Source organism: Ranitomeya variabilis, chromosome 6, assembly GCF_051348905.1.
Source record: "Ranitomeya variabilis isolate aRanVar5 chromosome 6, aRanVar5.hap1, whole genome shotgun sequence".
Classification (NCBI taxonomy): Eukaryota; Metazoa; Chordata; class Amphibia; order Anura; family Dendrobatidae; genus Ranitomeya; species Ranitomeya variabilis.
In genome coordinates this window covers 80,302,911-80,330,408 of record NC_135237.1, presented here as the reverse complement: position 1 = coordinate 80,330,408, position 27,498 = coordinate 80,302,911, and the positions used below count along the sequence as shown (strand labels likewise).

The 27,498-nt window shown below is 44.1% G+C and overlaps 1 protein-coding gene across 1 annotated transcript in view; it reads left to right on the top strand.

Annotated features, from left to right (window-relative positions):
• Positions 1-27,498, top strand: part of DNAH11 (dynein axonemal heavy chain 11) — a 390,030-nt gene that overhangs the window by 30,381 nt on the left and 332,151 nt on the right. Inside the window, exons 4-6 of the mRNA XM_077268714.1 lie at positions 3,289-3,485; positions 6,073-6,262; positions 7,532-7,631. Of these exons, the coding sequence (XP_077124829.1) occupies positions 3,289-3,485; positions 6,073-6,262; positions 7,532-7,631 (487 nt within the window). The remainder of the gene's footprint in view (positions 1-3,288; positions 3,486-6,072; positions 6,263-7,531; positions 7,632-27,498) is intronic.

Sequence of the window (27,498 nt, the reverse complement as noted above, 5' to 3'; positions counted from 1 at the left end):
CTGCTAAGGGCACAGGACTACTTTACATGAATGAGAGAATGGATGGAGCCATGTACTGTAAAATCCTAAGTGACAACCTCCTTCCCTCAGCGAGGACATTAAAAATGGGTCATAGCTGGGTCTTCTAGTAAGACAATGACCCAAAATATACAGCAAAGGCAACAAAGGAGTGGCTCAAAAAGAAGCACAGTAAGGTCATGGAGTGGCCTAGCCAGTCTACAGACCTTAGTCCCATAGAAAACTTATGGAGGGAGTTGAAGCTCCGAGTTGCCAGGCAACATCCTTAAAATGTTAATGATTTAGAGATGATCTGCAAAGACGAGTGGACCAAAATTCCTCCTGACATGTGTGCAAACCTAATCATCAACTTCAAAAAACCTCTGACTGCTGTGCTTGCCAACAAGGGTTTTGCCACCTAGTATGAAGTTTTGTTTGCTAGAGGAATCAAATATAAATTGTATGAATTTATACAATGCGATTTTCTGTATTTTATTTTTGATATTCTATCAATGTTAAAAATTAACCTACCATTAACCCCTTAACCCCCGGAGCTTTTTTCGGTTTTGCTTTTTCGTTTTTCGCTCCCCTCCTTCCTAGAGCCATAACTTTTTTTTTATTTTTACATCAATATGGCCATGTGATTTTTTTTGCGGAACGAGTTTTTCCTTTTGAACGACACCATTGGTTTTTACCATGTTGTGTACTAGAAAATGGGGAAAAAATTCCAAGTGTGGTGAAATTGCAAAAATAAGTGCAAACCCACACTTATTTGTTTGGCTTTTTTGCTAGGTTCACTAAATGCTAAACCTGACCTGTAATTATGATTCTCCATGTCATTATGAGTTCATAGACACCAAACAGGTAATTTTTTGTGTAATTGGTGAAAAAAAATTCCAAACTTTGCTTTAAACAAAAAAAAGAAAATTGCACAATATTCCGTTACCCATAGCATCTCCATTTTTCGTGATCTGGGGTTGGAGGAGGGCTTATTTTTAGCATACCGTGTTGACGTTTTTAATTATACCATTTTGGTGCAGATACGTTCCTTTGATCGCCCGTTATTGCATTTTAATGCAATGTCACGGAGATAAAAAAACCGTAATTCTGGCATTTTGACTCTTTTTTTGGCTTCGCCGTTTAGTGATCAGGTTAATCCTTTTTGGGTTAATCCTTTTTTTATTTTTTATTGATCGGGCGATTCTGAACACGGCGATACCAAATATGTGTAGGTTTGATTTATTTTTTTTCTTTTAGTGTTTAAATTTTGAATGGGACGAAAGGGGGGTTATTTAAATATTTTTAATTTTTTTTTTTTTTTTTTTTTTTTTAATTTTGGCATGCTTCAATAGCCTCCATGGGAGGCTGTAAGCTGCCATAACTTGATCACCTCTTCTACGTAGAGGTGATGCTCAGATCTCCCCTACAATATGTAGTATAATTACAGCATTGCTATGGTCACCGACCACAGGGTGGCGCTCATAGCAATCTGGCGTCAACAACCATAGATGCCTTCAGAAGACCTATGGTTGTTAGGCCGACACATCGATGACCCCCGATCACGTGACGGGGGTCACCGATGCACGCATTTCCGGCCGGATGGTCGGAAGCGCTTGTTAAATGCCGCTGTCAGAGTTTGACAGCGGCATTTAACTAGTTAATAAGCGTGGGTGGATCGCGATTCCACCCGCACCTATAATTATAGACTGTTCATCTGTTCATGTGTTTCTCAGTGGATAAACTAACAAAATCATATATATATATATATATTAAAAAAAATTATTTTTTCTTTTGTTATGTAAATGATTCATGAGTAGTGTTGAGCGATACCGTCCGATACTTGAAAGTATCGGTATCGGAAAGTATCGGCCGATACCGGCAAAGTATCGGATCCAATCCGATACCGATACCCGATACCAATACAAGTCAATGGGACTCAAGTATCGGACGGTATTCCTGATGGTTCCCAGGGTCTGAAGGAGAGGAAACTCTCCTTCAGGCCCTGGGAACCATATTAATGTGTAAAAGAAAGAATTAAAATAAAAAATATTGCTATACTCACCTCTCTGACGCAGCCTGCACCTTACCGAGGGAAGCGGCAGCGTTCTTTGTTTAAAATTCGCGCGTTTACTTGGTTACGTGAAGTCCCGGCTTGTGATTGGTCGCGGCGGCCATGTTGCCGGGACGCGGACCAATCACAGCAAGCCGTGACGTAATTTCAGGTCCTGCAGGATTTTAAAATTACGTCCCGGCGTTGTGATTGGTTGCGCCGCAGTCACATGGGCGACGCAACCAATCACAAGCCGTGACGTCACGGGAGGCTGGACACGCGCGTATTTTAAAATGCGCGCTTGTCCAGCCTCCCGTGACGTCCCGGCTTGTGATTGGTTACGTCGCCCATGTGACCGCGACGCGCCCAATCACAACGCCGGAACGTAATTTTAAAATCCTGCAAGGACCTGAAATTACGTCACGGCTTGCTGTGATTGGTCCGCGTCCCGGCAACATGGCCGCCGCGACCAATCACAAGCCGGGACTTCACGTAACCAAGTAAACGCGCGAATTTTAAACAAACAACGCTGCCGGTTCCCTCGCTGAGGTCCGGCCTGCGTCGGAGAGGTGAGTATAGCAATATTTTTTATTTTAATTCTCTCTTTTACACATTATTACATTAATGTTGTTTCGATACCCGATACCCGATACCACAAAAGTATCGGATCTCGGTATCGGAATTCCGATACAGCAAGTATCGGCCGATACCCGATACTTGCAGTATCGGAATGCTCAACACTATTCATGAGACAGCACTTTTAATGTCTGAATGGCAAGAATAGCACTGCAGACTATGGTCAAGTATTGGAAAGTAGGAGCAAAGACTAGATAGCTGTGCAATATGCAGCGGAATATAATGGTTTTATATACATATTATGGATATGGCAGCACATTTTTTTTCAGATTTCCCTGTTTGTTTTGTGGTTCACCTGATCTGCCTGTTGCTTGCTAACATTTCTCCTTTACCTTCGGTCACATCCCACTATGAGGATCACACAAGAGCCATCGTGTGCGTCATATATTCAGTGGAATCTATTGAGTATTTTAATGAGCACTTTAGATGAAAGCCTGAAAGGTAGCGCTGGCACCTGGTACTTCACCACTAAGTCCTCTCTGCACTAATTATGCTGCACAGAATAACTGTAGACTACAAAAAAACATGAATGTCTTTCTTTAAGAACTGTATGTACTTTTTCTGAAGAAACTGCCTTTTGTCTAATTATGACATCTATTCCTCAGGTCTTGATGCCCGTGCTCTGTAATAAGAAGAATTCCAAGTCTTTGCCTAGCGTGAATTCACAAGATCTGGAGCTTCATGTGGAGTCTCTGAAGAATAGAATCCTGATAGTGAAAGGACTTCTGTCTGGAAGAACCATCTTGCCGCTTCCTACCAAATTAGCAATTAGTGAATCTAACCAGTTTGGTACAATAAAAAAGTAAGAAAATGCAGTCAAACTATTAATAACTTACTAAAGTCTTTTTCCTATTAGAAAATAAGCGAGACGTAGGATATTCACAGTAAAGCAAGAGATCAAGCTTCATGGTGTCTATCAGCATGACTCTGATTGTATGAATCTTAAATTATGTTTCTACGTGGCATCTCTGCCTCAGCGATATTCCTAGCAATACAAAATTTGCTAATGCACATATCACTCCAAAAAGGTAGGGTTACATTGCCAAGGGTGAAATACGTCATCCATAGGATAAACTTCCTATACAGAGAATATATGAGAGCAATGAAACCCAACAGGTCTTTGGGTATGTGCGCTTGATTTCTTTTAACCTTCTGGAAAAACTTGCCCCTTTTTCAAGCCTAAGACACCTTCAGGAAACTGCGTTTTTTTTTTTTTTAAATCCAAAGCACCTTTTGTGTCATTTTTTTTTTTCCTGTCGTTTTCTCAGCGTTTTTGCGTTTGTGAACTCTATTTTACTGTCATTTTCTGATTATTTTATCACTTTATTGAACAATAAAAAAAACTAGCATTGTTTTAAGTAAAAACTTTACCAAAATGCTCCTAAAGGTGTCAAAGTATGGTATGTCGTTAAGATATGCCGTCATTTAAAGGGTTAGATCATTTGTCCTTCCACATTGAGAGGCGATGTCATCAGGGCTGGTTTTGGAGAAAGTGGGGCCTGGGCAAAAGTTTAAAGCGGGGCCCCAAATGCTCACAAATTGCACCATCACACAAAACATTTCGGCTTTATTTGCAGGTACAGAGTTCAGGCCATTAAACAAGCGTGATTGACAACATTGAAGTTCTTGGATGCCTGTTCCCAAGTTTCTTTACACCGGCTGAGGAAGAATGATGGGGACAGATAGTCCTCGATACAGTATAATGCACTTCCCATGGTCCTTGACAAATTATAATGTAGCCCCCCTCACAGTATACTGCAGCCCCCCTCAGAGAATACTGTAGCCCCACACACACACAGTATAATGCAGTCCCTTCAGAGAATAATGCAGCCCCCTCAGTGTGTATTGCAGCCCCCCTCAGAGTATATACTACAGCCCCCCTCATATAGTATACTGCAGCCCCCCTCAGATTATACTGCAGCTACACACACAGTACAGTGCAGCTCCTCCAAAACATGTTACAGTGCAGTTCCCCCAACACATAGTATAACGCAGCTCCCCCAACACATAGTATAACGCAGCTCCCCCAACACATAGTATAGTGCGCACACACACAAACACACAGTATAATGTAGCCTGTTGTGAATTCCGTTCTCGAACTCCCTCCTGTGGTCATGAATGATACTTCGGCGAGTTCTGTCTGTGGACTCCCTCCGGTAGCTGTGAGTGGAACTGCTGGTTCTGAGGTTGCTTCCTCAGCTGCCCTCGTTTGCGGCTAGGCTGGCTTCTCTATTTAACTCCACTCAGATCATTACTCCATGCCAGCTGTCAATGTATCAGTACTGGTTCAGATCTCTCTCGGATCTTTCTGATGACCTGTCTACTCCAGCAAAAGCTAAGTCCCTGCTGGTTCATTTGTTGCTCATTGTGTACTGAATATATTTCTTAGTACTTGCTAAGTTCTAGTCCAGCTTGCTAACATGACATTGCCTTGCTAGCTGGAAGCTCTGGGTTGCAGAGTGGCACCTCCGCACCGTGAGTCGGTGCGGGGGTCTTTTTGCACACTCTGCGTGGCTTTTTGTAGTTTTTTGTGCTGACCGCATAGATCCCTTTCCTATCCTCAGTCTATTTAGTAAGTCTGGCCTCCTTTGCTGAAACCTGTTTCATCCCTGTGTTTGTGACTTTCCTCTTAACTCACAGTTAATATATGTGGGGGCTGCCTTTACCTTTGGGGAATTTCTCTGAGGCAAGGTAAGGCTTATTTTCCTATCTTTAGGGGTAGTTAGCTTTTAGGCTGTGAAGAGGCGTCTAGGGAGAGTTAGGTACGCTCCACAGCTATTTCTAGTGTGTGTGTTATAGGATCAGGATTTGCGGTCAGCAGAGTTCCCACTTCCCAGAGCTTGTCCTGTCTTCTAGTTTAACCATCAGGTCATTCCAGGTGCACCTAACCACCAGGTCCATAACAGTAGCCCCCGCACTGTCACTCACACACAATCATGCATACACGCACTCGCACAATACTTAAAGTGCCTAAAACACTACATAGATGTGGTAAACTAAGACAATGGCCCAAATTGACACAGAATTCTGGCAAACTTGGCTTATTGAGTTCACAAGTTGAAAGTGCAGAGTACTTTTCTTTTTCAAAGATTGTGGTAGAACTGCAATTTTTTTGTATCAGTATTAATATACCATGGCAAAACAAGGCAGTCTTGCTGCCATTGTGGCAAAAGAAACCCCATGATCCGACATGTGACACACATGTGTGCACACAGCCTTGGTCTCTCCTAATAGCTTCAATTCAAGAGGAAATTCTAGTATCAAGGGAAAATGTATACAAACATGAGAAAAAGTCTCAATGAAAATATGACTCTTGATATACACCATTAAACAATCTTTTTCTGCCTTGTATCCTCTCTCTCAATATATGTTATGTGCATTTCTTTCAGAGAAAACGTATTAGACAGAGGCGCGCTCCACGCATTTGAGTCAATGCTGATAAAGTGGTCGTATCAGGTTCGAGATGTCATTGAAACAAATTCCGCACAGCCACTTTTGAAAGGTCTCAATCCAGGACCATCATCAGAGCTTCATTTCTGGAAAGCAAGACGGGAGAATCTTGCTGGAATTTATGTGCAGGCATGTACCTCATGTTATATTTTATGTTCATTTTCACTTGCAGAGTAGCAGCGAAATAGCACGTATCGTCCTATGGCATAAATGTGAATTCATATTCTCCACCATTGTTTTGTTTATTGGTATAACAGCTTATCGATTGGGGGGGGGCACAGTGGGAAAGATTATTATTATTTATTATTATAGTGCCATTTATTCTGTGGCGCTTTACATGTGAGGAGGGGTATACATAATAAAAAACAAGTACAGCAATCTTAAGCAATACAAGTCACGACTGGTACATTAGGAGAGAGGACCCTGCCCGCAAGGGCTCACAGTCTGCAAGGTATGAATGAGGATACAGTAGGTGAGGGCAGAGTTGGTTGTGCAGTGGTTTGGTCTGTCGGTGGTTACAGCAGGTTGTAGGCTTGTCAGAAGAGATAGGTCTTCAGGTTATTATTGAAGGTTTCCGAGGTAGGCGAGAGTCTGATATGTTGTGGTAGAGAGTTCCTGCGTAGAGGGGATATGCAGGAGAAATCTTGTATGCGATTGTGGAAAGGAGGAGTAAAGAGGGGAGTAGAGAAGGAAATCTTGTGAGGATCGGAGGTTGTGTGCAGGAAAGAACCGGGAGACGAGGTCACAGATGTATGGAGGAGACAGGTTGTGGATGGCTTTGTATGTCATGATTAGGGTTTTGTACTGGAGTCTCTGGGTAATGGGGAGCCAGTGAAGGGATTGACAGAGGGGAGAGGCCGGGGTATAGCGGGGGACAGATGGATTAGTCGGTCAGCAGAGTTTAGAATAGATTGGAGGGGTGCGAGAATGTTAGAAGGGAGGCCACAGAGCAGGAGGTTGCAGTAGTCAAGGTGGGAGATGATGATGGCATGGACAAGGGTTTTTGCAGAGTCTTGGTTGAGGAATGTACGGATCCGGGAAATATTTTTGAGTTGAAGTCGACAGGAAGTGGAAAGGTCTTGGATATGTAGTTTGAAGGAGAGATTAGGGTCAAGGATATCCCTAATCTGTCTTTTTAGTTCCATTTTATCTATATAACACTTTGTACAGATTATTTTGGGAAGTCCTTGCATGGAGAATGCGTTATTCTTGTAGAGTCCCTCACAAGTTAATTTCTTGTTACATTTCCTTCTCTTTTGAAAGGGATATTTCTATTTGTAGACCTTCACATGTGCCACGGCAACATCTTTCTGACACTTTATAGCAACACATTTTAAGTGATACTGAACACTTAGGAAATTACCCTTTTCAAAATGATTTTTTTTTCACCATTTCTAGCTCCAAGCACCTATTGTTCAGAAAATGGCTGCCATCTTGAAAGAAAAAGAAAGCAGTTACTATCCAACACTACAGAACATAATTACAGAGGTTAAAAATGGTAAGTTCTTCAAAAACTGAATGCATATATGATGTGAAGACTTGTGGAACTGGTACACTAACATTTCTACTGTTGGTTTATGGTTATTGTTGATTTTAAGTGTATGGACAGTAGATGTTTCCTTAGAAATCTAGATATATATTGTGCAATTTTAATAATATTATCATGAGAATCCTATTTCCAAAGACATACTGATAAGGAATTTAGATTGTGAACCCCTTCGGGGACATCGATGATAATGTGTGCAAAACTGTAAAGTGCTACGGAATATGTTAGCGCTGTATAAAAATAAAGATTCTTTTTATTATTCTTTTCCTTTTGAGTTTTCTATTCTATACATCTTTCATTTTGTCTTTGATTGCTGGAACATTTGGTGAGTGGATAATATTGCCAGGCAAACAGGACTCCCAGGAAATATGTATGTTACTTGGCCCTCTTTCTGGCCCATACGTCTACTCATGGAAGCTTGGTACTTTCCACAAGAAAAAACTTTACCTTCTAGACTTTCATCAATGGTCTCTCATACAGCCAGCCAGTACTCTACTCTCCACTGTCAACGGACAAGAACCTTGAACCAGCTGTCTGCAGATTGTGATCTTTTCCTTTTGGAGAAGATTCGATTTGGCTTAGTATCCTAATCTAAGTGGCTAGGCATGTTGTAGGGTAGACATTGACTTAGAATTTATAACATACACACACAAAATATTTTCTAAATATAATTAAAGGGAACTTGTCACCCCCAAAATCGAAGGTGAGCTAAGCCCACCAGCATCAGGGGCTTATCTACAGCATTCTGTAATGCTGTAGATAAGCCCCCGATGTATCCTGAAAGATAAGAAAAAGAGGTTATATTATACTCACCCAGGGGCAGTCCTGGGTCTGTTCTGGTCCGATGGGCATCGCGGTCTGGTCCGGGGCCTCCCATCTTCTTACGATGACATCCTCTTCTTGTCTTCAGGCTGCGGCTCCGGCGCAGGCGTACTTTGCCCTGTTGAGGGCAGAGCAAAGTACTGCAGTGTGCAGGCGCCGGGCCTCTCTGACCTTTCCCGGCGCCTGCACACTGCAGTACTTTGCTTTGCCCTCAACAGGGCAGACAAAGTACGCCTGCGCCGGAGCCGCAGCTTGAAGACAAGAAGAGGACGTCATCGTAAGAAGATGGGAGGCCCCGGACCGGACCGTGACGCCCATCGGACCAGAACAGAACCGGGACCGCCCCTGGGCGAGTATAATATAACCACTTTTTCTTATCTTTCAGGATACATCGGGGGCTTATCCACAGCATTACAGAATGCTGTAGATGAGCCCCTGATGCCGGGGGACTTAGCTCACCATCGATTTTGGGGGTGATAGGTTCCCTTTGATAAAAAATTGGTATGTAGAAGCACTTGCATAACATTCAAGGACATTAGCATCGTATACAAATGTGGCCAATGTCGGACTGGGATGCTGAGGGCCCACCAGTAACATTTATTTTTGGAGGGACCCACTTTCACCTTAATACAAATATTACACTGCCATCATTCACAAATTTACCTATATCTCTATATAATAATAAACTGGGTTGTTTATTTAATGAATGATGAGATGCTCCTTTTTTCTGTACTGAGTGAATCAAGTGAATTATGCCAAGTACTGACCATAGAGAGGGGTTGGGGGCCCAGATCTGCACAGGGGCCCACCGGGGGATTCCGCTGTTACTTTATGGGCCAGTCTGAGCCTGATTGCGACTATCTGTCGAAAGTCATCTGTCGAAAGCTCTCAGCAATTCTATCATCACTATGTCACTCAACAGCACAGAAGGGATCTATCTGTACTTGGAGCTGAGAGTTCATGTTCAGTCCTATTGCATGGGAGATATTGAAAGCACATCATTTGGGTCATATTTTTAGTTTATTTGAAGAGTGAGTTTTCCCTGCTGCTCTGCAGCGCTACACTGTCCATGACTGTTTAAAAACACAGAACACCTGAAACCTATCCAAAATATAGATTATTAAAAAAATATAATAATATACACTCACCGGCCACTTTATTAGGTACACCATGCTAGTAACGGGTTGGACCCCTTTTGCCTTCAGAACTGCCTCAATTCTTCGTGGCATAGATTCAACAAGGTGCTGGAAGCATTCCTCAGAGATTTTGGTCCATATTGACATGATGGCATCACACAGTTGCCGCAGATTTGTCGGCTGCACATCCCAAAGATGCTCCATACAAGGCAGGATGGATCCATGCTTTCATGTTGTTTACGCCAAATTCTGACCCTACCATCCGAATGTCGCAGCAGAAATCGAGACTCATCAGACCAAGCAACGTTTTTCCAATCTTCTACTGTCCAATTTCGATGAGCTTGTACAAATTGTAGCCTCAGTTTCCTGTTCTTAGCTGAAAGGAGTGGTACCCGGTGTGGTCTTCTGCTGCTGTAGCCCATCTGCCTCAAAGTTCGACGCACTGTGCGTTCAGAGATGCTCTTAGGCCTACCTTGGTTGTAACGGGTGGCGATTTGAGTCACTGTTGCCTTTCTATCAGCTCGAACCAGTCTGCCCATTCTCCTCTGACCTTTGGCATCAACAAGGCATTTTCGCCCACAGAACTGCCGCTCACTGGATTTTTTTTCTTTTTCGGACCATTCTCTGTAAACCCTAGAGATGGTTGTGCGTGAAAATCCCAGTAGATCAGCAGTTTCTGAAATACTCAGACCAGCCCTTCTGGCACCAACAACCATGCCACGTTCAAAGGCACTCAAATCACCTTTCTTCCCCATACTGATGCTCGGTTTGAACTGCAGGAGATTGTCTTGACCATGTCTACATGCCTAAATGCACTGAGTTGCCGCCATGTGATTGGCTGATTAGAAATTAAGTGTTAACAAGAAGTTGGACAGGTGTACCTAATAAAGTGGCCAGTGAGTGTATATACTAATAGTACACAGGTAGTTATGGTGTGCTGTGAAGATTTTTAGTGGAAACCACTACAAAGGAGACAACTAAGGCAAAGTAATACCGCACATGAGACTACCAGAAAGTATACAGGTTAATTTCAGATTAAAATATGCCTTTATTTATAATAAGGTGGCAAATTGTTACAATAAAAATAAAATAAAAATAATAAAAATGTGCGCAAGAACAGGACTAATTAATGTAATATATTTATATAGGTTTCTAGCTACCCCGGGAAAGGACTCAGTATAGGGATGATTATATATTACTCAACCATGCATATATTAGTATTGTGAAAATCATAAAAAAGTGATTAAGCCACAATAAAGTGAGAAAGCGTGCATACAACTTTACATCAAGTGTAATGTGACTGATACATCATCAATTGATTAGAAATTAAATAAAGTGCATGCGTGCAAAAAAATCACACAATAAAGGCAAATCAATGTGTAAAATACGCATAAATATATAGTACTTACAAATATATACAAAAATATCATAGTGAGATATACATCCTAAACCTGGGATAAACACTAAAGTGCTTCATCAGGGGGTTTTCCGAAACGCGCGTCGGGGTGCGCAGAGACGGGACCCAGCTTACCCCTCAGGTATAGGACATATATTTTACTGTGCCATCATAATTTGTGTGCATCTATTCTTATGGTGGGTCGTTGGAGATTCTGCACACCATTTGGCCCTATATGTGCGGTCTCTCTGCACTTTTTGCACTTCAGTGTTATCCCAGATATAGGAGATATATATCTCGCTGTGATATATTCTGTATATAGATCTATGCGTATCTTACACATTTGTTTGCCCTGAATGTGTGGCCTTTTGCACTTTAGTGTTTATCCCAGGTATAGGATGTATATCTCACTATGATATAATTTTTGTATATATTTGTAAGTACTATATATTTATGTGTATTTTGCACATTGATTTGCCTTTATTGTGTGATTTTTTTTGCACGCATGCACTTTATTTAATTTCTGATTAATTGATGATGTATCAGTCATATTACACTTGATGTAAAGTTGTATGCACGCTTTCTCACTTTATTGTGGCTTAATCACTTTTTTATGGTTTTCACAATAATAATATATGCATGGTTGAGTAATATATAATCATCCCTATACTGAGTCCTTTCCTGGGGAAGCTAGAAACCTATATAAATATATTACATTAATTAGTTCTGTTCTTGCGCACGTTTTTATTATTTTTATTTTATTTTTATTGTAACCATTTGCCACCTTATTATAAATAAAGGCATATTTTAATCTGAAATTAGCCTGTATACTTTCTGGTAGTCTCATGTGCAGTATTACTTTGCCTTAACTGTCCATGACTGTTATAGTGCTCTAATCGGTGTGAGAACACGCTAATCAGAGCAGAGCGAAGAAATCTCTTCTGGAACTTAAACTATGTTTTAACACCAGTGAGCTTTCATTTTTTTTCTGCATGTGCACGCTCAGTGGACACATCATTGCATCAACAAGAACAGGGGTATCTAAAAGTAGGCAGCATGCTTCCATTGAAATATATATATTTCCATGGGTGTTATGCTGCTGCCAATAGGAGGCTGACACTAAGTGATACAAAAAAAGTTAGCTCCTCCCCTGCAGTATACACCCTCCTGCTGGCTCTCAGCTAACCAGTTCTTGCTTAGTGTCCGGAGGAGGCACAAGGACGGGTCTGCTATTCAGACCCAAAACTCTTTATTATTTTATTTTTACCTTTTACATTTTTGATTTTAGATTTTATTTTTTCCACGGACGAATGGGGCGACGGATCCTTTCAAGGTTCCGATCTCCCCGCACCATCAACAGACGAGCACATGGAGTGTCGCCTCCACGTACCCTCTTCTGCAGCCAGGCCTATTGCCGGACAACTGGCCCTGTCCACCCGGGGACTGAACTCCGTGGATGTACAGAGGCCCCTCTCTATGGCATCCGAGCAGCCCCCATTGTCCCACCACTGTAAAAGCGGATGGCACAAGGAGGCTTACGCTTCCTCTCCACCTACCTAACAAAGGGATGGTCAATTGAGGTTTACACCTTTATCCCGGCACCGTCCACGCTGCAAAACCTGACTTGCAGCAGAACAATAGAGTGTGCGCTTTCCTCGGCGCTGAAACCCAGTCATCCGCGGCGGCTCCATGCCGGGACGCGCACCGGTGGTGAGTGGATCCAGTCAGCGATGGGCCTCTGCAGTGGGATATTCACATGCTGACAGACAGCCTCAGCTTCCCTGTGGCCCACCTCCCTGAGGTAACGCTCCGGCCAGCTGCAAAAATTTAGCCCCAGGCTTCGGCCGATGTGTAGGCCACAGACAAATGGGGCGACGGATCCTTTCAAGGTTCCGATCTCCCCGAACCATCAACAGGCGAGCACAGAGAGTGTCACCTCTCCATATCCTCTCCTGTGACGTGGGATGCCAGGCCTGGGCTGATTCTTAGCGGCGATGGGTCCCTTCAAGGGCACCGATCTCTCCCGGAAGCCGCACCCGCACTATGGCGTGCTAAGGCGGCTCCGCCTGCTTTTCTGGCGGTTCTCGCCTGCCACGGGAACGCTCAATTTTCTCTCCTCACTTCTACCGCTGGTATCTCCCCCGCCGGCTGCAGAAATTTAGGCCCTGGCTTGGGCCTATTCATGGAAGTCTAGAGGCTCCGCCCACATTGTCTGTGGCTCCGCCCCCCGAATTGGCGCTTCTCGCTCTCTGCCAAATTTTACCACCTCTGCAACTCCCGGTGGCCATCCTGGTCCACCCGGCCGGCTCACACAGGGGCGACGGTTTTTGCATTAAAAGGGCACAACCTGACCAGTATGCCCTGGTCTTAAAGGCACATGACCAGCATGCCCTGGTCTTAAAGGCACTTCACCAGTATGCCCTTGTCTTAAAGGCACATGACCAGTATGCCCTGTTCTTAAAGGCACTTCACCAGTATGCCCTGGTCTTAAAGGCACATGACCACTTTGCCCTGATCTTAAAGGCACATGACCAGTATGCCCTGGTCTTAAAGGTACATGACCAGTATGCCCTGGTTCTTAAAAACACATGACCAGTATGCCCTGGTTCTTAAAGGCACTTCACCAGTGTGCCCTTGTCTTAAAGGCACATGACCAGTATGCCCTGATCTTAAAGGCACATGACCAGTATGCCCAGCTCTTAAAGGCACATGAACAGTATGCCCTCTTAAAGGCACAAGACCAGTATTCCCTAGTCTTAAAGGCGCACGACCAGTGTTCCCTGGTCTTAAAGGCGCATGACCAGTATTCACTGGTCTTAAGGGCACATGATCAATCTGAAGTCGGTTACCCTAAATGAGCTCAGGAGCCCTCCACTGCTGATCCCAGTTTATCCCAGAGTACCTAGTCCCCATCAGTGGACTTTGTCACTAGCCACAATCCATGGTTTCTCTGACCAAGAGATTGAATCCCTCCGTGAACCCTCTGTGGCTCGGAGTGCTCGCAGGACCGATATACATGGTCCCTCCTACATGGGAGCCTTCGGCTAGCAGGGGCCGCAAGTATTCTAGAAATGTACAGGCATCTAGAAAACGGAAGTTTTATTTCCTGATCTCTCTCCCCAATGATTTGCTTCTCTGAATGTGGATCGGATATTGCCTTGGATTGCCAGAGCTTCAGAAAAGGATGGACTCGCATATTTATATCATCAACCAAATTGACGAGCGTTTCACTGGACAGAATCCTCTATGTGGGATGTCATACCTGGTCTTATTTTTAAGGGCGATGGGTCCCTTAAAGGGCACCGATCTCCCCACACCATCAACAGACGAGCACATGGAGTGTCGCCTCCATGTATCCTCTTCTGCATCCAGGCCTAACGCCAGACAACCTGCCCTGTGCACCCGGGGACCTCAACTCTGGGGATGTACAGAGGCACCCCTCTTTTGGCGTCCGAGCACCCCCTTTGCATCACGACTATTTAGCGGATGATGCAAGAAGGCGGACGATTCCTCTCCACTTCCCTGTTAAGAGGATGGTGGATCGAGGGTTCCTAATTTTCTACTCTGCTCCGTCAAAAGAGAGTGACGATGGCAAGAGACGGATTTTTCCTGACCTGCTGTATGCAGCCCCTCATTCTGCCACTTGGCAGACTAACCGGGTAGAATTTCTTGTTGTATACCTACCTGTATCCCTGCCCGATGTATCATCAATTAAAAATACCACGGACTGTCGGATAGCAAATCTGGTTTGTTCCGTCTTGTGGCTTCGGGTTCAGCGCTCTACCCTTCCTTAGCCGTCACATGAGTTGCTTGAGCAATGGTCTCCTGGTCGGAGACCTTAACTACTTCGATTCACACAAGTAACCTTTCCCTGAAGACAGTACAGCTGGCCAATCAAATCTTCTGAGCGGGAGACTAACAAGGGATCGTATTTTTTCTACAGACCCAACCAGCAGTGGAAGGGTTGTCCAGGACTGTCTAGATCTAAGGGATCTTGGTTCCAAAAAGGGGGGAAGGAAAAGTAAGACCAATCCCGGACCTCACATTTCTAACAACCTTTGACAAGGTCCTCCTTTTTTGGATGGAGTTCCTCCGCTCAACCATTACTTCAACAGAAAAGGTGGAGTTTCTGGCATCCATCGACATTCGGGTTTCTTACCCTCACATTCCTATTTTTCCCCTCTACAAAAATCCCTTCGCCTTTCCATTCGCGAACAGCACTTTCAAGTCACTACCTTGCCCTTCGGCCTTGCTACCGCACCCAAAGTGTTTGCAAGGGTCATGGCGGTTGTCAGGTTCCTCTGGCACCCTAGTAGTTTGGTTGTCCTGCCCTATTTTGTTGACTTTCTAGCCGCTCTTCCAGGACTACGCTGAGTCGTCTATATCACTTGCGATACCCTCTCACCTGGGCTGGCAGCTAAACTTCAACAAGTTTTCCTCATTTCCAGTCCAGCAGATCCTTTTTGAGGATGATCCTGCACAAGGATGGTAATTCTCTCTTGAGTCAAGGTCGTGGCCCTTCAACAGGGAGCTCACGCACTTGATCACTTATCCCCTCAGTTCATTTGATTCACTAGGAGGGTTCTGAGGAAAAATGCTGATGACAATGGAAGCAGTTTCCTTCACTCGACTTGCTGAAAGCGAGCGATCAGGCTTTCAAAGGGTACTCTCTGAGCTTCTTCCTCATCAGGGCCTTCTCCTGCTCCAATGGTTATTAGTGAATACCAATGCCAGTCTTCTTCTCCCGATCATTGCTCTGGGGATCTGAACGGTATGGCTAATCCTACAGCAGGTCAACTGCCTTCAGGGGGGTTGCTCCTTCCGACTTCAATTGGATAATGCCACGGCTGTGCCATACGTCAATCATCTAGCAGGTACCCACAGTCAAGCGCCATGGCCGAGGTACCTCACACTCTCTGATGGGCCGAGATCTATCATTCGGTGATCTCGGCAGTACATATCCCTGGAGTAGAACACTGGGCGGCATACATATTCAGCCGTCAGGGTTTCTCCTCAAGTGAGTGGGAACTTCACCCGGAAGTCTTCCATCAGATCTGCCTTCACTGGAGTACTCCAGATGAAGGTCGGATGGCGTCCAAACTGAACACCAATGTACTCAAGTTCATGGTTCGGCCTCGAGATCCAAGAGCATTGCAGTGCATGCTCTGTTCTTCCATGGTACCAATTTCCATAACCCCTCTTCCACTACTTCCGAGATCTTTTTGGAAGCAGAAAGGGCCCCAGTGATCCTGGGAGACCCGCACTGACCATGTCAGGATTTCTCGCTTGCGGTACTAGTATTTTTCCATCTTATCGCAACAAAACTGCAAATATGGACTTCCTTGTGGGGAGTCTTCACCTGTGGTTCTTCCCTATCGCATACCGTTAGATCTTTGGGACCTTAATGTTCCTGGTGGTCTTACAGTAGACTCCTTTTTTGATCCAGACAGACTTTACTATCAGGGAAGGTCGCTCCCTTTTTTCTCTGCCTTCTTGTCATCCTGATGAGTCTTCAGAGCTTGCCGCTCTGTTCTTTCAGACTTTTTTCCTTATTACCCTTGTTACCTAGGTGGTATTGTATTCCCACTGTTACAGGGGCATCGTCCTCTCATCTCTTTCGGCTCCAGTCCACAAAACGGAATGGGTTCTCCATAATCTGAACGAAGTGAGTGCTCCGAGTAGGTACGTATCGAGGACGGCATCCTTCCGAAGGTTGAACACTTTATTCGGGCTTCCCGATGGTAAGAAGAAGGCTTCCTGATGGTCACAGGAAGGGTTTAGCCGTTTCATCAGCCATGTTAGCCTGGTGGATTCGTTTCACCATCCAGGAGTCCTTCCGTGCTACTTGTCAGCCTATCTTCCTGTCTGAGGGCTCTAGGCACCAGACGTCGGCAAGCACGGCTGCAAGCTTGTGGATTCATCCAGTCCACATGCATTTTTGAAGCACTATAATTCCCACACTTCCACAGATGTGAGTCTGGGCAGGTGGACTCTGCAGGTCGCGGTGGCGCACTTGTAAGTAGCGGTTACACAGGGCCTGATTTATTGTTGTCTCCACCCAGGGACTGATTTGGGACATCCCAGGGTCTGTGTCCCCCAATGAGGCGAAGGAGAAATAAGGATTTTTGTGTACTCACCGTAAAATCCTTTTCTCCGAGCCATTCATTGGGGGACACAGCTCCCACCCTGTTATTAGCGTGTGCTTGTGTTATAATTTGACATGCTATACTCTTATATGTTATTGATCTCCTGCTTTTGCACCGAACTGGTTAGCTGAGAGCCAGCAGGAGGGTGTATACTGCAGGGGAGGAGCTAACTTTTTTGTATCACTTAGTGTCAGCCTCCTAGTGGCAGCATCATACACCCACGGTCTGTGTCCCCAATGAATGGCTCGGAGAAAAGGATTTTACTGTGAGTATACAAAAATCCCTATTTTTATTCATACAAGTGGATTTGTCTTCTTTTTTTTTTTTTAAAGTGTGGCTTTCTCCATTAGGTGGCACTAGAAAGTTAGCTTTCCCTTGGCAATAATTGTATAAATCCACTTGATCTTCAAATATATTGAGAAAAAAATTGTATAATTTGGTTGCATTTTAATAGAAGGGAAAGCCGGGATTACAGCTGTATATGCGCTCATTACAGGCTATTCTAGCTAAAACAGCGTAATCTTGGCCATGACTTTTAACCCCTTAATCCCATATGACGTACTATCCCGTCAAGGTGACCTGGGACTTATGTTGTGAATTCTGCTCTTGGGCTCCCTCCGGTGGTTATAAGTGGTAGCTCTGCTGTCTTTGGATCGCAGCATTCATCAGGTGTGTCCACTTATTGCAATTCTGACTGGGCTATTTAGTCTTGCTTGACCCTTTAGTTAGTGCCAGTTGTCCATTGTTTCCTGGAGGATTCACTTCCCTGCCTGGTCTCTCTTGCTTGCTGTTCATTTCAACAAAGATAAGTTCTGGCTTTGTTTTTTGCAGTCCACATGCTGTGGGCCTGATTGTTCAAGTTATTTTCCATGTTTTGTCTTGTCCTGCTTGGTCTGTATAAGGATCTGTTCAGCCAAGCTGGTATCTCTGGAGATGCAGATATACCCTCCATGTCTTTAGTTAGATGTGGAGATTTTGTATTTTCTGTGGTGGATATTTTCTAGTGTTTTAATACTGACCACATAGTACTCTGTCCTATCCTTTCTATTTAGCTAGAAGTGGCCTCCTTTGCTAAATTCTGATTTCAGTCTGCGTATGTTATTTCCCTCTCCTCTCACAGTCAATATTTGTGGGGGGCTGTCTATCCTTTGGGGATTTTCTCTGAGGCAAGATAGTTTTCCCTTTTCTATCTCTAGGGGTAATTAGTCCTCCGGCTGTGTCGAGATGTCTAGGGAGTGATAGGTACATTCCACGGCTACTTCTAGTTGCGGTGTTAAGTTCAGGGTCTGCGGTCAGTACAGGTACCACCTTCTCCAGAGTACGTCTCATGCTGCTCCTAGGCCACCAGATCATAACAGACTTAATTCCCAGTGACAGGATAGTACGTCATAGCGATCGGCCGCGCTCACGGGGGGGGGCGCGGCCGATCGCTGCCGGGTGTCAGCTGCCTATCGCAGACCGCCCCGGCACATTAACCCCTGGCACACCGCGATCAAACATGATCGCGGTGTACCGGCGGTACAGGGAAGCATCGCGCAGGGAGGCGGCTCCCTGCGGGCTTCCCTGAGACGATCGGTACAAGGGAATGTACTCACCTTGTACCGAGCGTCTCCTCCCTGCAGGCCCCGGATCCAAAATGGCCGCGGGGCTGCATCCGTGTCCTGCAGGGAGTACTTCCGGGTGCCGTGCAGGTGCTGGTAAGTCTGCGGCGATGTGAGTGAGATCGCCGATCTGATAGAGTGCTACGCAAACTATCAGATCGGCGATCTGTGATGTCCCCCCCTGGGACAAAGTAAAAAAGTTAAAAAAAAAATTTCCATGTGTGTTAAAAAAAAAAAAAAAAAATTATTCCCATAAATACATTTCTTTATCTAAAAAAAACAAAACAAAACAATAAAAGTACATATATTTAGTATCGCCGAGTCCGTAACGACCCAACCTATAAAACTGTCCCACTAGTTAACCCCTTCAGTGAACACCGTAAGAAAAAAAAAAACGAGCCAAAAAACAACGCTTTATTATCATACTGACGAACAAAAAGTGAAATAACACGCGATCAAAAAGACGGATATAAATAAGCATGGTACCGCTGAAAACGTCATCTTGTCCCGCAAAAAACGAGCTGCCATATAGCATCATAACCAAAAAAATAAAAAAGTTATAGTCCTCAGAATAAAGCGATGCCAAAATAATTATTTTTTCTATAAAATAGCTTTTATCGTATAAAAGCGCCAAAACATGCAAAAATGATATAAATGAGTTATCGCTGTAATCGTACTGACCCGACGAATAAAACTGCTTTATCAATTTTACCAAACGTGGAACGGTATAAACGCCTCCCCCAAAAGAAATTCATGAATAGCTGGTTTTTGGTCATTCTGCCTCACAAAAATCGGAATAAAAAGTGATAAAAAAAACTGTCACACGTCCGAAAATGTTACCAATAAAAACGTCAACTCGTCCCGCAAAAAACAAGACCTCACATGACTCTGTGGACCAAAATACGGAAAAATTATAGGTCTCAAAATGTGGAGATGCAAAAACTTTTTTGCTATAAAAAGCGTCTTTTAGTGTGTGACAGCTGCCAATCATAAAAATCCGATATAAAAAACGCTATAAAAGTAAATCAAACCCCCCTTCATCACCCCCTTAGGTAGGGAAAAATAATAAAATAAAAAAAATGTATTTATTTCCATTTTCCCAATAGGGCTAGGGCTAGGGTTAGGGCTATGGTTAGGGCTAGGGTTAGGGCTAGGGTTAGGGTTAGGGTTGGGGCTAGGGTTGGAGCTAAAGATAGGGTTGGGGCTAAAGTTAGGGTTGGGGATAAAGTTAGGGTTAAGGTTGGGGCTAAAGTTAGGGTTAGAGTTTGGATTACATTTACGGTTGGGATTAGGGTTGGGATTAGAATTAGGGGTGTGTCAGGGTTAGGGGTGTGGTTAGGGTTACAGTTGGGATTAGGGTTAGGGGTGTGTTTGGATTAGTTTCAGGTAGAATTGGGGAGTTTCCACTGTTCAGGCACATCAGGGGCTCTCCAAACGCGACATGGCGTCCGATCTCAATTCCAGACAATTCTGCGTTGAAAAAGTAAAACAGTGCTCCTTCCCTTCCGAGCTCTCCCGTGCGCCCAAACAGGGTTTACCCCAACATATAGGGCATCAGCGTACTCTGGACAAATTGGACAACAACTTTTGGGGTCCAAGTTCTCTTGTTATCTCTGGGAAAATAAAAATTTGGGGGGCTAAAAATCATTTTTGTGGGAAAAAAAGGATTTTTTATTTTCACGGCACTGCGTTGTAAACTGTAGTGAAACACTTGGGGGTTCAAAGCTCTCAAAACACTTCTAGATAAGTTCCTTGGGAGGTCTGGTTTCCAATATGGGGTCACTTGTGGGGGGGTTGTACTGTTTGGGTACTTCAGGGGCTCTGCAAATGCAACGTGACGCCTGCAGACCAATCCATCTAAGTCTGCATTCCAAATGGCGCTCCTTCCCTTCCGAGCTCTGCCATGCGCCCAAACAGTGGTTCCCCCCCACATATGGGGTATCAGCGTACTCAGGACAAATTGGACAACAACTTTTGGAGTCCAATTTATCCTGTTACCCTTGTGAAAATACAAAACTGGGGGCTAAAAAATCATTTTTCTGAAAAAATAAAGAATTTTTATTTTCACAGCTCTGCGTTATAAACTGTAGTGAAACACTTGGGGGTTCAAAGCTCTCAAAACACATCAAGATAAGTTCCTTAGGGGGTCTGCTTTCCAAAATGGTGTCACTTGTGGGGGTTTTTAATGTTTAGGCACATCAGGGGCTCTCCAAACGCGACATGGTGTCCCATCTCAATTCCAGTCAATTTTGCATTGAAAAGTCAAATGGCGCTCCTTCCCTTCCGAGCTCTGCTATGCGCCCAAACAGTGGTTTACCCCCACATATGGGGTATCGTTGTACTCAGGATAAATTGCACAACAACTTTTGTGGTCTAATTTCTTCTCTTACCCTTAGGAAAATAAAAAATTGGGGGCGAAAAGATCATTTTTGTGAAAAAATATGATTTTGTATTTTTACGGCTCTGCATTATAAACTTCTGTGAAGCACTTGTTGGGTGAAAGTGCTCACCACACATCTAGATAAGTTCCTTAAGGGGTCTACTTTCCAAAATAGTGTCACTTGTGGGGGGTTTCAATGTTTAGGCACATCATGGACTCTCCAAACGCAACATGGCATCCCATCTCAATTCCAGTCAATTTTGCATTGAAAAGTCAAATGGCGCTCCTTCGCTTCCGAGCTCTGTCATGTGCCCAAAAAGTGGTTTACCCCCACATATGGGGTATCGTCGTACTCAGGACAAATTGTACAACATCTTTTGGGGTCCAATTTCTCCTGTTACCCTTGGTAAAATAAAACAAATTGGAGCTGAAGTAAATTTTGTGTGAAAAAAAGTTAAATGTTCATTTTTATTTAAACATTCCAAAAATTCCTGTGAAACACCTGAAGGGTTAATAAACTTCTTGAATGTGGTTTTGAGCACCTTGAGGGGTGCAGTTTTTAGAATGGTGTCACACTTGGTTCTTTTCTATCATATAGACCCCTCAAAATGACTTCAAATGAGATGTGGTCCCTAAAAAAAAAAAAAAAAATGGTGTAAAAATGAGAAATTGCTGGTCAACTTTTAACCCTTAACTCCCTAACAAAAAAAAAATTTGGTTCCAAAATTGTGCTGATGTAAAGTAGACATGTGGGAAATGTTACTTATTAAGTATTTTGCGTGACGTATCTCTGTGATTTAAGGGCATAAAAATTCAAAGTTGGAAAATTGTGAAATTTTCAAAATTTTTGCCAAATTTCCGTTTTTTTCACAAATAAACACAAGTTATATCGAATAAATTTTACCACTATCATGAAGTACAATATCTCACGAGAAAACATTGTCAGAATTGCCAAGATCCGAGGAAGCGTTCCAGAGTTATAACCTCATAAAGGGACAGAAGTCAGAATTGTAAAAATTGGCCCGGTCATTAACGTGCAAACCACCCTCGGGGCTTAAGGGGTTAAAGTGCTTCCAAGTAAGGCTGGTTTCACACTTGCGTTTTGATCTGCAGCGTTTTTAAAAAAAACGCAGGTGGTGAAAAAACGCATGTAAACGCGTTTAAACGCTGCGTTTTTTAGACGCATGCGTTTTAGCATTGGGTAAAAAAAAGCGGCGTTTTGACGCGTTTACATGCGTTTTTTCATGCGTTTGCATTTTTGAAACGCATGCTGAGAAGTGTGTGACAGCTGCCAATCATCAAAATCAACTAGAAAACCCACTATAAATAGAAATAGCTACTGTTAGGGTTAGGGATAGGGTTAGGATCCCTAGGGTTAGGGTTAGTGTTAGGGGTAGGGTTAGGGTTTGGATCCCTAGGGTTAGGGGTAGCTTTTTATTAGAAGAATGTCCTGGTCACCAGGTCACTGATAAGCCACCCCCCACCATCAAGGTGATAAAGGGATCCAAACCCTAACCCTACCCCTAACCCTAACCCTGACAAGCCACCCCCCACCATCAAGGTGATAAAGGGATACAAACCCTAACCCTGACAAGCCACCCCCCACTATCAAGGTGATAAGATAAAGGGATACTAACCCTAACCCTGACAAGCCACCCCCCACCATCAAGGTGATAATGTGATCCAAACCCTAACCCTGACAAGCCACCCCCCACCATCAAGGTGATAAAGGGATACAAACCCTAACCCAACCCCTAACCCTAACCCTAGGGATCCATAGGAATTGGCTATTATGTTGACCTGGTGACATTCTTCTAATAAAAAGCTTTGTTCAATGTGGACACCCCAAGATATACGGTATTGCTATAGAGTACTAAAAATATAAACTCGTACAGTATTGACTGTCATAGTGTTAGGGTTAGGGGTAGGGTTAGGGTTTGGATCCCTTTATCACCTTGATGGTGGGGGGTGGCTTGTCAGGGGTAGGGGTAGGGTTAGGGTTTGGGTTTGGATCCCTTTATCACCTTGATGGTGGGGGGTGGCTTGTCAGGGTTAGGGGTAGGGGTAGGGTTTAGGGTTTGGATCCCTTTATCACCTTGATGGTGGGGGGTGGCTTGTCAGGGTTAGGGTTAGGGTTTGGATCCCTTTATCACCTTGATGGTCGGGGGTGGCTTGTCAGGGTTAGGGTTAGGGTTTGGATCCCTTTATCACCTTGATGGTGGGGGGTGGCTTGTCAGTGTGTATTCTTGTTTTTTTCTATAAAAACGCATGCGTTTTTAACGCAAGCAAACGCATGTGCTTAAAAACGCATGCGTTTACATAGACAGCAATACGTTTTTTTGCCGTGAATAAAGCAGTAGTCATGCATGTCCTCTGTCACTTTATTCACACAGGCCACTTGAGAACCGCAATGGTCTTATCCTCACCGGTTAGACAATTGTAAGTTTGATTATGTAAAAAATCTTTTATTGTGTCCATATACTGTACAATCGAGCAAAGTCAGCTGACTATCCTATGAGTATGAAGGCCTCCTGGCTCTTGCCCAACAAATGATGTCAAGTGAAAGAATTCAACATATGCCTTATATTTCACATACCATAATCTCCTCTTGGGAGGTTTCTCAGGTGGTTTCTGGCAGCGACTTATACCCTCTGACCATTTAACAAAACATCGACACTCAGCAAGGCTGTTCACATAGCTCCCAACCATCCCTCATTGTGCGGGACTGTCCCGGTTTTTAGCCTTTGCCCCGCTGTCCAGCACGGGACCCTCTGATCCCGCAGACAGCAGGACCGACACGCCCCCTTGTGTTAAGCCATGCCCCGGGGCCTTACCCTTCTGTATTGCTGCCTGCTTTCTGCACACAGGACCTGTGATGAGGTCACAGGAGGGGAGGAGTCAGGGGTCACATGATCGGGACCTCCGTGGATTGCAGGACTCGGCTGTGCTGGTTGCTGGATGAGGTAAGTAAGGGCCTCTTTCACATTCACCATTTTTTTTTTTTGGCGGATCCGCTATTTTCCCATAGACTTGCATTAGCGACGGATTGTAGCGGATGGTCGTCCGTTCCATCCGCCATGTGACGGATCCGTCGAGATTTGGCGGACGTCATCTAGACATTGACGGACATTATAACGTTTTTTGTCTGCGCCGAAATGGCGGTTCGCGACGGATCAGTCACGTCCGCCATTCCCCAGAATGGCCACCTATGGGCGATGGATCCGTCGCGACCGTCATTTCGGCGGATCCGTCGCCCCAATCCGCTTTTTCAATTGCGCATGCTCCAAAAAGTAGATACTTTTCCCAGACAACCCCCAAGTAACGGATCCGTAAAATAACTGGATCCGTTAGAACCGTTTTCTCAACAATTGTGATGGATCCGTCGATCCGTCACTATGTCGGAGCAGACTGACGCCAAACAACTGAAGTGTGAAAGAAGCCTAAGCTGCCTTGTGTGGGGTCAGGAGGTGTGTACAGTGTGGATGTAGCAGAGCCATGTGTGTATGAGGTGTATGGAGCGGAGCCGTGTGTGTGCGAGGTGTATGGAGTGGAGCCGTGTGTGTGCGTGGTGTATGGAGCGGAGCCGTGTGTGTGCGAGGTGTATGGAGCGGAGCAGTGTGTGTATGAGGTGTATGGAGCGGAGCCGTGTGTGTATGAGGTGTATGGAGCGGAGCCGTGTGTGTATGAGGTGTATGGAATGGAGCCGTGTGTGTATGAGGTGTATGGAGCGGAGCGCATGAGTACGGAGCGGAGCCGTGTGTGTGCGAGGTGTATGGAGCGGAGCCGTGTGTGTGCGAGGTGTATGGAGCGGAGCCGTGTGTGTGCAAGGTGTATGGAGCGGAGCTGTGTGTGTGCGAGGTGTATGGAGCGGAGCCGTGTGTGTGCGAGGTGTATGGAGCGGAGCGCGTGTGTGCATGAGGTGTATGGAGCGGAGCGCGTGTGTGCATGAGGTGTATGGAGCGGAGCGCGTGTGTACGAAGCGGAGCAGTGTGTGCAAAGTGTACGGAGTAGCTATGTGTGGCCATTATATGTTACGAAGTATCATGTGCGACCATTATACAGTATAGAGCATCATGTGCGGTCATTATACAGTAATGCCGGTCACAGCAGGGCGCGGGAGCGCCGCTTACTACATAGGACACTGCAGATCCAGATCTTTGGCTGCTTCATATGGACATTGACATCCTATTAGCGATCACGTGACAAAGGCTCTGGTTGAGCTGAAACGTTGTAAAAAGATCGCATAAGTTGCATATTCTGTTCCGCTCCCAGATTGTGTGTTCAATAAAGTTCACGCTATACTTTGTTACTAAAGAGTGTGTGGTGAATCTTACATTTTACTATATTGGAGACCTCTGGTCTATTACACCAGCACCTCGTTCCTTAGGCCAAGTGCACAGCATTACATTTCCATTATACAGTATGGGGCATCATGTGGGGCCATTATACAGTATGGAGCATCATGTGCGGTCATTATACAGTATGGAGCATCATGTGCGGTCATTATACAGTATTGAGCATCATGTGCGGTCATTATACAGTATGGAGCATCATGTGCGGTCATTAAACAGTATGGAGCATCATGTGGGGCCATTATACAGTATGGAGCATCATTTGCGGTCATTTTACAGTATGGAGCATCATGTGCGGTCATTTTACAGTATGGAGCATCATGTGCGGTCATTATACAGTATGGAGCATCATGTGCGGTCATCATACAGTATGGAGCATCATGTGTGGCCATTATACAGTATGGAGCACTGTGTGCCCATATTTTTTTGCTTATAATTTTTGTATATGAAACCGTGTGATCAGCAGTGTTAAATGGGTGTGGTTGGAACGTGGATATGGGTGTGACTATGAATGGGTGTGGTTAGAGGCGTGGTCTAAAATTTGCCCCTCTTTCCCATCTTCAAAAGTTGGGAGGTATGTGTTCATGAGTTGGGTCACGATAGTTGGCCATTGGCTGAATGAGCATTTGGCCGGCAACTAGTTAAACTGTATGGACATCTTTCATACAGTATTGTATGGGGCCACATTTGTGAGCTATTTTTCAGAACTCGTACATACAGTATGTACATTCAATATACTTCTGCTGATTTTGTTTCTTTGAGCAGCCCGGAACAATCCTGATCTCAGAAGCAATCACTGGTCCTGCAGACACCATGGCGACCTTCTTGGTTTACATTCCAGTCAGATAATCACTATGACATCCAAACATGGCACTCAAAAGAGAAATTGGTTGTGCCAAAAAATTTTGATGAAAAAAAAGAATCTTCTGTTTCCTCAGATTGGCTGCTAATTTAAGATATATGAGGATGAGAAGAAGCGTTTACTCAGTGTATAAACTCATTTAGCTGAAATACCTTTTTTGTAACCCCTAGATGCATGCCTTACTTAACAGGCTATCCTCAGAGTCGATTACACTGGTATACAGTTATTTTGATGCCTACGATGTCTGAACGGTTTTATATTAATCTTATGATGCTGATTAAGAATATGACTTTGGTTTTGTCAGATTGGCTTTAGTTTTTGAGATATTTAATAGTTAATTACAGGAGAATTCTGGCTTCAAAAAATTGCTTTTATAGTCTTGTGAGTCTACAAATTGAAATACAAAGTAATTACCGGTATATGGGATATTTCATTACCTAAGACAATGTTAAAGAATCAAAAGACCAAAAGCTATTGCATTTTTTTAATCACAAAAGTCGCATTGGGGGAATGCATTATTTTCATGGATGAACTACGGTGTCTCAAAAACTAGAAACCAATTCATCAAAAGTAAGGGGATCTTTGTTCAGTACTCTCAAAATACCCTAAAACCATTAAAAAAATCTTGGCACCTGAAATTTTTTTTTTTTGTAGACATGAGTAATGACTAAAATTGCAAAGTGCCTTTAAATACAGGCAATTTACTTGTTTGCTAAAAATCGTCTCCATTCTCGAGAACAGTGATTTATAATTTTGTTTATTTCTTGTTGCTTGGTTACAGACTACAGTGGTGGCCGATCAGCAGTTGCCGGACTTATGCAGTGTTTACAAGCTCTTTTCTATAGTGATTGTAAGCACTGCTCTGAAGCTGGCCAGAATGCTGAAGTGCACTTGTTGCTCCTGACCCGGCCACCTTAAGTGCAACTGTGCTCTTTCGATGAATCGAAGGCAAAGCTGGAGCAGGAGCATACTGCCCACTAGCAAGCAGGAATCCCGGAGGCTAGAGAGCTGTGTGCTCCTGCCACAGATGAGTGATTTCAATTAATTGGCTAATGGAGATGTCATCACTATTTATTTATTTATTTTTTTTTATCCGCCCATTGAAAAATTAAATAGCCCTATAT